Source organism: Elaeis guineensis, chromosome 3 (assembly GCF_000442705.2).
Source record: "Elaeis guineensis isolate ETL-2024a chromosome 3, EG11, whole genome shotgun sequence".
Taxonomy (NCBI): domain Eukaryota; kingdom Viridiplantae; phylum Streptophyta; class Magnoliopsida; order Arecales; family Arecaceae; genus Elaeis; species Elaeis guineensis.
Window position 1 is genome coordinate 107,168,815 of NC_025995.2, and position 13,323 is coordinate 107,182,137.

The 13,323-nt window shown below is 38.0% G+C and overlaps 1 protein-coding gene across 1 annotated transcript; it reads right to left on the reverse strand.

Moving 5' to 3' along the window:
* Positions 1-2,074: 2,074 nt before the first annotated feature.
* Positions 2,075-7,885, reverse strand: LOC105041118 (translocase of chloroplast 34, chloroplastic). The gene is made up of 8 exons (XM_010917934.3): positions 7,732-7,885; positions 7,175-7,285; positions 6,949-7,056; positions 6,741-6,865; positions 5,670-5,934; positions 2,799-2,867; positions 2,537-2,698; positions 2,075-2,431 (listed from the first exon to the last, which is right to left on the reverse strand). Exons 2-8 carry the CDS (start codon positions 7,271-7,273, stop codon positions 2,321-2,323), a joined length of 939 nt encoding a protein of 312 aa, XP_010916236.1. The 5' UTR covers positions 7,274-7,285; positions 7,732-7,885; the 3' UTR covers positions 2,075-2,320.
* Between the last annotated feature and the right edge of the window lie 5,438 nt (positions 7,886-13,323).

Consider the following 13,323-nt stretch of genomic DNA (forward strand, 5'->3'; position numbering starts at 1 on the left):
TGATCTTGATGGGATTGATTTATTTTCATAATTAAAAATTTTAAAAATAATTATGCCAAAAGAAAAAAATACTGCTATAAATATACTTAATTATATTAATGAAATGAATTGTTATCCAAATACATCAATTGCATATAGAATATTATTGACCATACCTGTCACTGTTGCCTCTGGTGAAAAAAGTTTTTCAAAATTAAAATTATTAAAATCATATTTACCATCAACAATATTACAAGAAAGATTAAATAGTTTAACTATGCTATCTATTGAAAAATAATTATTGTCAAATATTGATTACAAAAAAATTATAAAAAATTTTGTATTACAAAATGCACATAGATTAATTTTTTAATAATAATTAATATTTAAAATATATTAATTTTTAATAGAATTTTTTTTTTTATTTGGGCCCAGATCTAAAAAATATGAGGATCGGCCCTGGACACAAATAAGATAGCAATCGTGATTGGTCCAAGGCTAGAAAAGAGCACATAAAATCATTTTATTTGGGCATCCAGTGCGCTATACCATCTTAAAAAATTAACAAGAAAAAAAAAAATCTCCCTTATGCAGCGCATTGAATTCTTTCAAGAATACAATTACCAATTTGTGGGCTATTAAGCCAACCATCATTTAACATGTGGAACCTTCCCTAACGGCCTAATATTGCATTTGTACAAAATTAGGGACTTTTGGCAGTACAATCTCCATGATAACATAGGAAAAACTTTTGGACATTAATTTTGATTTTTTTTGGGTTTGGTAATTATCACTATTTATATACAAACATTTAGCAAGTAGAATTATTTTCAGGGTTCCTATGCCTAAATCAGAGGTGACCAATAAATATTCACCCACATGGCTGCTACTTCCCCCAAATGGGGCCCTGACTTGATCAGAACCAATCTATCAGAACCCGTTGTGTGGCCCACTACTCCAAAGGTGGTCCAGAACTGTCCAACAAAAGGTGGCAGTTTGGCCTACCACTGAAGTTAAGCAGTTGAGATCCGAGGTTAGTTGAGCTCCTCCTCCAGCGGACCCTCAACAGAACCCAATGAACCTTAACGGATTCCAACGAGCTTCATTTATAAATAAGACTGCCTGGAGGCTCCAGGTATGCTGATCTAAGGCTAGTCTATCACTCTCTTAGATCTCTCTCGGATTTCCTCTGTTTCCAATATACTATGGCAAGTGGAGTTCTTCTGCCCTGTTTCAGGTCAGAGTTGGCGTCAAAATTCTCATCCAAGCACGGCAATCCTCATGTAGCTCTTCTTCCTCAAGCTCGGTGTTCAGCAAGAAGCCCACATCGACCTCGCCATTCTGTTCAGAACCTTCATCAATCTCTTCAACTCGGTGCCAACGTCGCGCCGGATTTCAATGGCAACAGCGGTCAAAAAAATTTCCTAGATCGTCTTGACTGCTGAAGCTATCGTGCCAAATTTTTTGGATCCCTGATTGCTCCTAACTTGCTTACTTGAAACAAGACCAACCAGGAAGAAAACTAGTTATGACAGGAAGGAAAAACAGAAAAAATGAAAGGCTGAGGGCAAATTAGCGAATTACGCCTGATATATATAAGGTTGCAGCCAGCCGCTGGAGAGACGCATGGAGTAGTTCACGCTTCTGTGACAAGGATACCACGACAAACGGAATTCTTCGGTGCTATGCATATGATAAAGCTTGTACGACTCTAGACCCAAGGGATAGTCGCAACGCATGGAAACCATACCACGAGCCCAACCTGTCGAATGGAGGATGGGACCGCAGGGCGTTGTTGCTCAGAGCACACGCTTGATGCTATGCATATGATAAGCATTATCCATGATTGCCCGGCTTCGATAATATTCAAGATAGGACTGGTACTCTTGGTGAGAATTTGGAGGGCCGATTGGTGTGCTACGACGAGCACACGAGCACGAATTGGTTTTCCAAAGGTGCTTTCAGAAGATCACTCTGCATACGATGAAAGTAACACCTTCGTTTCATTTATGATGGAGAGAGAAAAAACCAGGCAATGTATTCTCTCTCATTTCCTCCAAAAGGAGAGACCATCTAGAAAAAGAAAAGGATGCACTAGACCAAAAATCACATTTAGCTGCCTCGAAGTTGAAGGCTACAACAACAGAGAGGCTATCTAGTCATGACACTGAATGGAATTAGAATAATCCTCAACAAGAAAATCTTCATCTGCCGCTCAACTTAGCTACTCCTATAAACCCACTAAACGGTGCATCAAACGTCAGAAAACAGCAGCAGAAAAATGAGAATCGTCATGCTAAGAAGGGAAAGAAAAAACAAACATAACAAATACTTTAAACATCTAGAAATTTCGGTTTGCCAAGCCCACGTCTCGTAGCTCCCAAAGAGGCTTGCTTTCTTTTGCCATGTCCTGCTTTATGGCTTTCTGGATCGGTTTCACCACGAAAAAGTACTGAGATATAGACAGAAATCAGGAAAAATAAAATATAAGCTCATTTCTGTAGGAGAGATTCTATTGTTTCAAATTTCAATGATTTGATGTAAGATTGAAGCTGACCTGGAAAGCCAGGAGAAGAGGTATGAACAACTTTCCCCTTGCATTTGGGTTGGGGCCATCAATCAACTTCTGGTCAACTGTAATAGGTTTGCTCCCATTTGCGATAACAACTGTTAGTACTTCAACCAAGTTTGGAATCCATGGAGTACCATCAGGAAGAATCTGCCATTGTACAAATTACATTAAAGCAATGACTGAGACAAACGTGAAAGAGATTTAAAAGGAAAACAGCAGCGAGAAAGAGGGGAGGAATAGGACATACCTTCTCCCCATTCTCGTTAGTTTTGCATCTCCCACTGTTCTCAACCAAGACCACAGGAGTGACAGATTCCTAACATAAACAAAAGATATCGTATAATCAAGCCCCACATTGTACTGTAAACTAGTTTATATCATGAAATTATATTACAGCTCATACTTCAAGTAGAAGACATCAACAAATTCAAATACTTGAACTGTCACTCCTGTTTGAGGATGTAGAATCTTAATAGCAAAAATTCGTGATCCTTCAAAAAATAATACCCCACAACCAAGATCTATTCGAGCTAACCTCAATGTACAAAAACTGATTGAATAAAAAGGCTTTTCTTAGTACAGATATATGAGACTAATGGATCGATGTGGTTTATACATGAATGGAGCAATCAAACTTGAGAGGTCAAGCAGCTGTTCAGACTTGATAAGCACAAAATTTTAAATTGCCATCTTACTGAAGCAAGAGGTAGTTATAAAATTAAAAGAAAGTTCATACAAGATGAATGAAATTGGCTAAATGATAATTCCATCAACAATTGGTGGCATTTACCATTCCTTTGGAAAGGAATACCCAAATTCTAAGTGGAATAAGGGCTTATTCCACCTTATTCCCCCAAACAAGTGAAAAAGTGGTGGTGGGCCACCCTGATTTAGCAATTCCGATCAACCCTCCCTAATTCCAGTCAACCCTGGTTTGGCAATTCCATAGTGGACCATGGAATTGCTTATTCTAGGTCATTAATGAGCACCATCTAAGCATAGAAATAACACTGCATTAATTGCACTGGAATAAGAGCTGGAATACCAGATTTCCAACCAAACAGAAATCTGGAATAACGAGGAATAGCTATTTTCTGAGAATTCATATTCTTATTCCAAAAATAAAATTTGGGTATCCAAACACTACCTAACAGTTTAGGACACAGACAGCAAATTTAGTAACAATCACACCCTTGACATACTGGAGCAGGTTGTCACCAACTGTCGTGTTACACATGCTACAGTTAAGGACAATTAGAAGTTCAGTGATGATGTAATCAGACAGTATGTCTAGAGCAAACAACCATATACTGAAATGTCATTGACGAGGTTCAATGTTGTTTAGAGGGGAAAAAGGGGAGAGGAGGGGAAAGAAGAGGGTGGGGGACAAATTCAACATATAATTACAAAGTTACGCTCCAAATCCCTTGGTCATGTTTTTGGAACCAAAAATGCTTTTTTGGGTACAGTAAAATAGGTGCTTCAAGGATAAGTTTGAAGAGTCCCCTGCTGCCAGCTAAATGATATCTACATAAACATGGATATGGACGCAGGCATGCACCATAGTAGTGCATCATAGAATGTCCCTGACATCTTAACTTTGTATCACACTGTTGGGGATCCAAATGCAAGGGTCGGGCATACCCATCTGACAGGATGGGTTCAGGTTGTTCGGTCTCAAATCTTTATCCAAGGAACCTGAATTAAACTCCAACGACCAAATCTGACCCAGCCCAATAATCATATCCATCAACCTTAGAACTCCATTATCTTCCCTGTAAAGTTACCAAATAGGTAACAGGGCTTTTATCTGGCTGAAAATATTATTGGGCTGGTTTGGGCCCTGCAACAGTACAGATCATGTTACCATTGTTCAAATAAAATTCCATATTTTGCAACAGCAGGGAGTGCAATGGTTTTACATCCTACACATCAGATCACTTGCAACATTGCATTGCCTTCATAAAAAAAATTACGTCATCCATCATTGATCTCTTTCATTACCACATAAACATGTTATCTTCTACATGAATCAATATAAACCCATCAACGAAAAGGACTGCCATTTCACTACAAGTCCAATATGAGACAAATAAATCATCCACAAATAGGTGCAGGAGACTACCTAATTATTCCCTGATTTGATGTGCATAAGTCAAACAACAGTCTCGATGGCCATCTCAAAACTGGGTTTGACTCTAAACTGCAACAGTTAAGAGTGCAAAGACTAAATAGTAGAAAGAAATGAAATGTTGATGCAAGGATGGAACCTCGGGTTCAAATATTTTCCTGACTCACAAGCATGGCTTTCATATGGGAAAGAAGAACAATAATCACAAGGTAGCCTGATGTGATAAGGAAGAGCTGGAGTTCAACATCCTTGAACCTCAGTCATCCAAGGTCTTAAGCTCAACCTTCCAAGACCAACCAACCACATCAGATGACAAAGAATTTTTTTTCTGATTGAATGTGATTCTACATTCAAGTCCAGCACAAGAAAGTAGTATATTAGTGGAGAACGGGAATTGTACCAATTTTACTAAGTGACAGAAAATCCAAGAACAGTTATGTTAGTAAGTCCCAACAAATAAAAGTAATAAGATCCATTTCCAAGGGTCTACAAAAAGAAGTGAAACACCTAATCTACTGAGATAAATATTGTGAAAACAGGTTTGAAAAAGCTCGCGGTACAATGGAGATAACCTTAAAAAGAAATATCTGAGCGAACAGATCTTTATACTTATGCTCAAAATTTAAACACTATAAGGTCATTGTGTGTCAACTAAACTACAATTTACTTTATCAATGCAATTTGTAGATTATATCTACAGTCAAAAAGCATATGCTTGTGCTATAATATAATAAGCATGAATTAACAGAAAACGACAATAAAATCTTTCTCTAGCAAAACTAGATAGTAAGTTTAATAAATACCTAAACCGCAGGGGTACATTTAAACCATATGCAAACTGCAAACGTTTCCAGTTATTAAAGAAAGCTGCAAAATGTAACTAAATAACATATTGCAAGCTACAGCAGGAAGCAACATCAGACAAAACTGAAAAATACATGGGTGAAAGTTGATTGTAATGGACATACAAGATGAACAGCTTCATACCTGTAATGCCTGTTTCTTAATATTTGCACCCAAACGAATATATTTTAGAAGTGCTTCTGATCGTTTAGCAAAGAAATCATTATAATTCAGTCCATCTGGTGGTGACAGCTGAGCATGAGTTAATACAACCAGAGCCCTCCACCATATTCTTTTACCAAATGTATCTGTTATGGCTTTAATAACCTGTTTATCCAAGCTATCCACCCTATACGCATCTAACCGGTCCACATACAGAAGAACATCGATAGTCTTGTTCAAGAGAAACCTGGCAGATTATCAGAGTACATATTACTTCAAATTATATAAAGCCATATAAAGCAACCAAGCAGCATAAGCATAGCATTAAAATCCAATCAGAGGAATAATCTTATTCATCACATGGAACAAAATGCAATAAGAAAATCAGATAGCACTTTAGGAAGAGGGAGTAAATAATCTAGTTGCTAAAGGCTTTCAATTATTTCCCCTCATACATTAAGCTAGGAGGCAGCATCTTCTCCTATTCACGTTGCTGCCCAGTATTTCCAGTACATCATCAGCAACAATCATTAGTAGCTGACTTAAAAAAACCATGAGGTTGACCACAATTCCAGCACTATCCTGTTCCATCACCAAGTTGATCAGGAGGACAGACCTGAATAAGCAGTAGGCCATTTAACTTGAAGGACCAGATGAAAGCATGAACTGGAGAAGATCTAAATTCTTAGGAAACAGGCTAAAGATAGCCAACATTTTAAAATTTCACCCTGCCAAAAGAAGTCTTTCGGAGCTAGAACCATCTTAAGCTTTATTTATATTTTTCTTTCATTTTTTTTTCCTTTTTTTCTTTTTTTCTTTTGAAGATGGGTAGGTATAGTCGAATCTCATGGAATTAAATTTGCAAAACGCCCTCCCCCACCAACACAATGCTTACCGTCATCACATTATAACTTGGTTTAACATTATAACTTGGTTTAACTTATAGTACGCCTCCCTAAATCTGGCCATCATTTCTCATTTTACAGAAAAGATTGATAGACTACAATGTCTCTAGGACGAATCTCCGACAGATAAATCAGCTCTGATACGAACCGTTTTATGATTTCAAGAGCCTGTTCGTTGACATATCCACCTTCCACGAGCCCAGGAGTGTCAATGATATTCAAAGTGAATCCCGCTCGCGTGCGTGAACACATCATTGGTCGCAATCCTTCTGACTGCAACAGCAATAACTTATTAATGAATTAAACCAGTGACAATCAATAACCAAAATTGACTGCACGGCATTTAGAAGACAAACCTGGAAAGCACTGACAGCAGCCACTCTCTCGCCCAATATGGAGTTCACCGTGGACGACTTCCCAACACCACCCTTACCCATAACCAGAATTGTCAACGTGCTCACATTCTTAAAGAAACCATGAGTACAATAAATAAATAAGCCCCAAAAAAAAGGAAAAGAAGGAAAGACTGAGAAGGCCATAGATATTGCATTGTGGCAAGATCTCGCGAAGAAGAACACAGACCTCTTGCTTCAGCTTTCCCAGCAATTCGTGCAATTTGCTCTGGGTGGCAGCCGGGAACTGCTGGATTCCAAGCCACTCACGAGCTAATTGGGATGCCATCCTGCTGAATTCCTATAAAGACAGATCACACGAAAATTTAAAGTTTTTATTTTCAAAAAAAAAAAATGAACAGATTACAAACTTAGTGAGTTCCCAGAAAAGGGCAAAGCAAAAAAAAAAAAAAAAGGAAAGAAAGAAGGAAGCCCTATTGATTCATTAAATAACCATCCCAAAAAGAAAAAGAAATAGAAAAATCGCCCATCAGCAAGACGTTAAAACGAAATTTAACAACCTTGAACGGGACTTGAGATTATTAGATGCAAGGAAAACCTAAACCTACCAAGGCTCATGAACTTTTTTACAAAAATTAGAACATTTCAAACACAAAGATCACCGCAACATCCTATTTAAAAAAATTAGGGTCAAGTTTTGAATTAAAACAGATCATTTTGCATGAAATCGCAGTAAACTTGTGTGAATAGGAAAGGAGCGTAGGGTTTTAGCCCACAAGATCTTACCTGAAAGTAGAAGGGGCCGGTCTGAACCCCCTTCCTCCAACGCGGTGGAGGATTTCGAAGAGAAGGACTACGGAATCCAATCCAAAGCCAGGGTTTTGGAGGCGTTCGAAGATGGAGACTCCGAGAGGGTTTGGGGAGGGGGAGAAATGGAAGGGGGGTTTGGGAAAAGAGGGTGATAAGGTCACGTGAGAGACACGAGTCCAGGAGTTGAGTTTTGTCCCCGCCGGTAAGATGGTTGTTTGGCTTTTTTCTGGGGTGGTTTTATTCCTTTATTTGCTGCTAGAGCCGCTTGAACTTGGCACATGCGATTCACGTGCCTGGGAGAGCGGGGCCGCGCGGGTGCGGAGGGGGTGGGCGGCGTGGGGTAGTGGGGCGCGGGGCGTGCGGGGGTTGTCGAGGGAGGGTTGAAACAAAGAAAGAGAGAATATGATAGGGTGTTCTATAATTCTTTTTTTGGTAAAACTTTCAATAATTATTTATCAAAAAATAAAGGTTTAGAAAACAAGATAAAGGCATGGTTGAACTGACATGGTGCCCAGGTGGCGTTGTGCATGGTTATACTGTAACGGTCAATATGCCATTTGAGATGTTGTGCTTAGCATTGACTATACTAGATATTAAAATCCGTGCGATTGAGAGTGTCCGTTGGATCATGAAAGTTCAAACAACAAAAATATGACGGAGGTTCATCTAAACAACTAAGGTTTTCTGAGAGTTAGCTTTGCTTTTCTCAAATTAATATGAGACATTAGATAGGTATTTGTTCTAAGAATCTATATACCTGTTTGTCCTTGAGTCGCCACCAACGTAAAGTACGCTACTGTATTACATATATACCTTAATCTAAGAGGGGAGTAAGCACTAAATACTAAGAATGTCATTTGTCAAAAAATTATCCATATAATTTTTTTATTAAATTATAATAAATAATACTAAACACTCAAAATATCACTTATCGAACATTCAAAATACCATTTATCAAAAGATCACTAACATGATCATTTTTTTTACATTATATTAGATGTCAGTATGTATGTATGTATATGTGTCTATATATATATTATATATATATAATTTAATTATTTTTATTATTTATATAATTATATAATATATTATCTATTTTGAATGATAATTTTTAATTTTTCTTTTCCTTGGCATGTGAGAAGTGTTTGCTTGATGTTAAAGTAGCCGCATGGGTGCGTAAAAGGCTCCTTTTTCAGAAATTGGCATGTGACATTATATGGATGGAGAGTTATAGAATCAAATGAATGTTAGGTTTTGAATATGCAGTGAAAAATAATTTTTAAAAATTTTAAAATAAACAAATCAATAGTCTTATCAAATAAAATTATCGAGTCAAATCCAAAATCTTAGAATCACTTTGTCGATCATAATCAAAGTAAATTCAAGTATGCAAAGAGATAAAAAATTATACTTTAATCAATATAAAAAAATGGCATATTGGTATTCTCCATAAGATTCCAAAATAGAAGTCCTCCAATGATGATCCACACGAAAGTTGGCCAAAGTCCTTCCCAACTGATGCGCTGCCACAGCCTTGTCTTCTTAAGAATACTGCCGGCTTCGAACTTGCGTCACGATCGCACCAAAGTCCAGCTACTTTCAATCTCATTACCAGAATGACACCAAGAAGATACCCTTCAGATGTCATACAATCTAGGATTTGATTTTTGGCTCCAACATATGAAAAAATTAAATCCTAGGGCACTCAAGCAACACTTGCTGAAAATTTTATCACCCTAGTAGCAACTTTTGCCACTCAAATTCTCTCTTTTTTTCTCAATTTTTTTTTAATTTTTTTTTTATGTTTACCACGTCTATTCTCTTGGTCTCAGCCAAAAATCACCGCAAGAAACCATCTGGGACGTCCCCCATAAATAAGGGACCAAGGGATGTCACATGAGACCATGGAGCACCAACCTTTGGCACTCCAACTTTCCACATGCCAAATAAATTCATCAAGTAAATTTTTGATGATTTAAATACTTAAAACAAAAGGACTCTTAGTCTTCTACATGTTATAAAAATCTAAATTAAATTTGATGTCAAATTATAGGAGACCTGATCGAAATTTTAAGATAACGTGTAATAGTTAAGAGCCTTCATTAAAAAGGACTCTCCATTTCTCATGCCAATTTAAGGTAAGTGAAATTTATTTTTTACCGTGACTTCTGGTGGACGTGGAGGACTCCTTCTCCACTTAAAACTCTTCAAGTTGGATAAGGATCCAATCCAAATTGACCCAATCCCATTAGGCCAAAGCCAACTAGTCTAGGTTAGCTCAAACAATTTGATCTAAACCAATTTGGAAACTTGGGTTAATACAATGTGCTAGCATATCAAATTAACCCATAGAATTTATATTAAACTCTAATTAGATCAGACCAAAATCAAATCCCAAAGTGTGTGACCCATTGGGTTCCAAATTTAGCCAGCAGTGGACCAAGACTTTCGACGTAATCCTAATCCGATAAGATTAGATCACCGGAAGAGTCCCAATCAATTTGGACTCTTTCAAATTGACTCCAGAATTAAAATCTTTTAATTTTGACGAGCTCACAAGTCAGTCAAGATTGATGTCTAGCAACATGTCATGACTATCTGGAAGATTTGAAAGTTAGATAAAAAATTATCAAAATATCCTTCAGTGGCAAATTTTCGTGTAATTCAATTCTTCAGTCAAACAACATCTCAGATGAACTGTGGACATGAAAATATGTCAAACCCAATCACTTATCATTATGTATCTCAATCAGAAGATGATGATTTAATTGATGATATATTAAAAATTTTTTTCTAATTATCATCTTGCTTTGGTAAAAAACTTTCAAAATCATCATCCTATGAGATCACATAGGATGTTCGCTCTCCTTATTAGGAGTGACTGATTCCTTATTGATCACTCACAATCTCCATGCATACTTCATCATATCTAGAACACCCCACACAAGGATCAAAGAACCAAGTTAGGTAGTGAACCAAAATATGGATCCAAGTATACAAGGTACCATGGTGACTTCAGGTCTAAGAATTACTTACACAACTTCCACTAGAGAAACATCAGTTGACATATAAATAAGATTTCATCTGATATTTTTTCGTAGGTCAATTCAGTGAACTCATTCTCTAATGAGTATCCATATTCTCGTATTAGTGTCACCACACTAGTGGTTGTGAGATCAACCATTCTCATTTCTAGGCATACATAGGACATGCCAGTCTTATTGGTATCATTGATCTCCGACTCAATGTACCAACGACTAGAAATATTTTAGATCAGGACTATCGAGAAATTAGGTCTCACTGACGTGATCTCATCACGGTCCTAAAATCATTGTCCAGACCTATGGGGTTCATTATAATCTTAAAATTAATTAGATGCAGTATATAATGAATCAGAAATATTTATTTTATTAATTAAATATCAATTTATATGAGTTTGAAAGATAAATTATAAAAATATCCTATCGCATCCCACATGCGATTGGCTTGTAGGACATTATTCTTTCAATCTCCCACTTGCACTTAAAGCCAATCACCCCTATACTTGATACCCATGCTATCAAGATGGCGGTCAAACTGCTGCATTGACAAGACCTTAGTAAACTGATTTACTATATTGTTCTCGGTGTCAACTCACTCCACGATCACATCATATCTTTCGACTATTTTTTGAACGAGGTGGAACCATCTTATGATGTGCTTGGATTTATGGTGAGACTTTGATTTTTTGGCTTGAGCAACTACTCCAGTATTATCACAATAAAGAAGCACTGATTGTTCAATCTTCGAAACCACACCCAACTCTATGATGAATTTCTTCATCTAGACAGCCTCTTTAATTAGGAGCCTTACTTGCAGCAATATACTCAGCCTCAGTGACCAAATCAGCAACAGTTTGCTGTTTGAAATTTTTTCAACTTATTACACCATCATATAAGGTAAACACATATCCAGATATCGATTTGCTATCATCCGGATCAGATTGAAAACTAGAATCGGTATAACCTTTCAGTTTTAAATCAGATCCATCATATATCAAAAAAATATCTCTAGTCCTTCTCAAGTACTTGAGTATGTTTTTCACAGCTTTTCAATGATCCTCTCTGGGATCAGCCTAAAATCTGCTTACAATGCCCAAGGCATAAGTAACATCAGGCCTGGTACATAACATAGTATAAATTATGGATCCTACAGCTGAAGTATAAGGAATAGAACTCATTCTATTTCTCTCTTCAGGTGTCTTAGGAGACATCTTCTTAGAGAGTTATACATCATGACCTATGGGCAAGTAACCTTTTTTACTTCCCTCCATGTTGAATCTCTTCAACACAAGATCAATGTATCTAGACAGGGACAAGCCTAGCATCCTATTTGATCTATCCCTATAGATCTTAATAACAAGTATATAGGATGCCTCACCCAAAATTTTTATGGAAAACTTTTGTGATAGCCAAGTTTTTTGCAACATCGGAATATCATTCTCAATGAGCAATATGTCGTCCACATATAAGATTAAAAAAATAATAGCACTCCCATTAGTCTTCTTATACACACAAGATTCATCCATATTTTTGATAAAGTCAAATAATTTGACTGTTTCATCAAAACGGATGTTCCAACTCTTCGATGCTTGCTTCAATCCATAAATGGATCTATTCAGCTTGCATACCTGATTTGCTCTCCTACTAAAGATAAATTTCTCTGTCTGAGTCATATAGACTTCTTTCTCAAGATTTTCATTGAGGAAGGCAGTCTTAACATCCATCTGCCAGATCTCATAATCATGGTATGCTGCAATAGCAAGCATTATCCGAATAGACTTAAGCATGGCTACCGACGAAAAAGTTTCTTCATAATCAACACCTTATTTTTGTCTAAAATCTTTTGCCACAAGCCTGATCTTATAGGTCTCTATCTGGCCATCTGCTCTAATCTTCTTTTTGAAGACCCATTTGCAGTCTATTGGGGTCACACCCTCAAGCGCATCAACCAAAGTTCATATTTGATTGGTATACATGGAGTCCATTTCAGATTTTATGGTGTTGAGCTACTTGTTAGAGTCACTACTCATGACAGCTTCTGAATAGATCGTGGGATCATCATTCTTAATGATGTGGATTATGTTATCATTCTCAGTGATAAATCCATACCTGAGTGGTATACTGGCGCAGACAGCACCGTGCCATGCCTTGCTGCGCGGGAAGGGGGCTCGGCGCAGCATTGTGCGCAGGGAGGGCGCACATCTTCGGGACGGCACACCGAAGGAGTGCACGACATGGCGATGATGCGCGGCACAGGCACGCAGGCTAGGCACACCTCGGCCTGGGTTCGGGCAGAAGGACTCGGCTCTGTCTGCGGGCATGGGCGCAGCACAACTCGGGCATGGGCGTGGCACAGCTCGGGCACAGGCGCGGCACTGCATGGACGCAGGCGCGGCACTGCTTGCGGGCGCGGATGTGATTGCTCGGGCAGGGCACAGCTCAGCGCGGGGGCACGTGCGTAGGAGCCATGCGCGCAGAAAGCGGAGGTGTGCGCGCGGAGATAGTGGAGTCCAGCTGCGGCACGGTG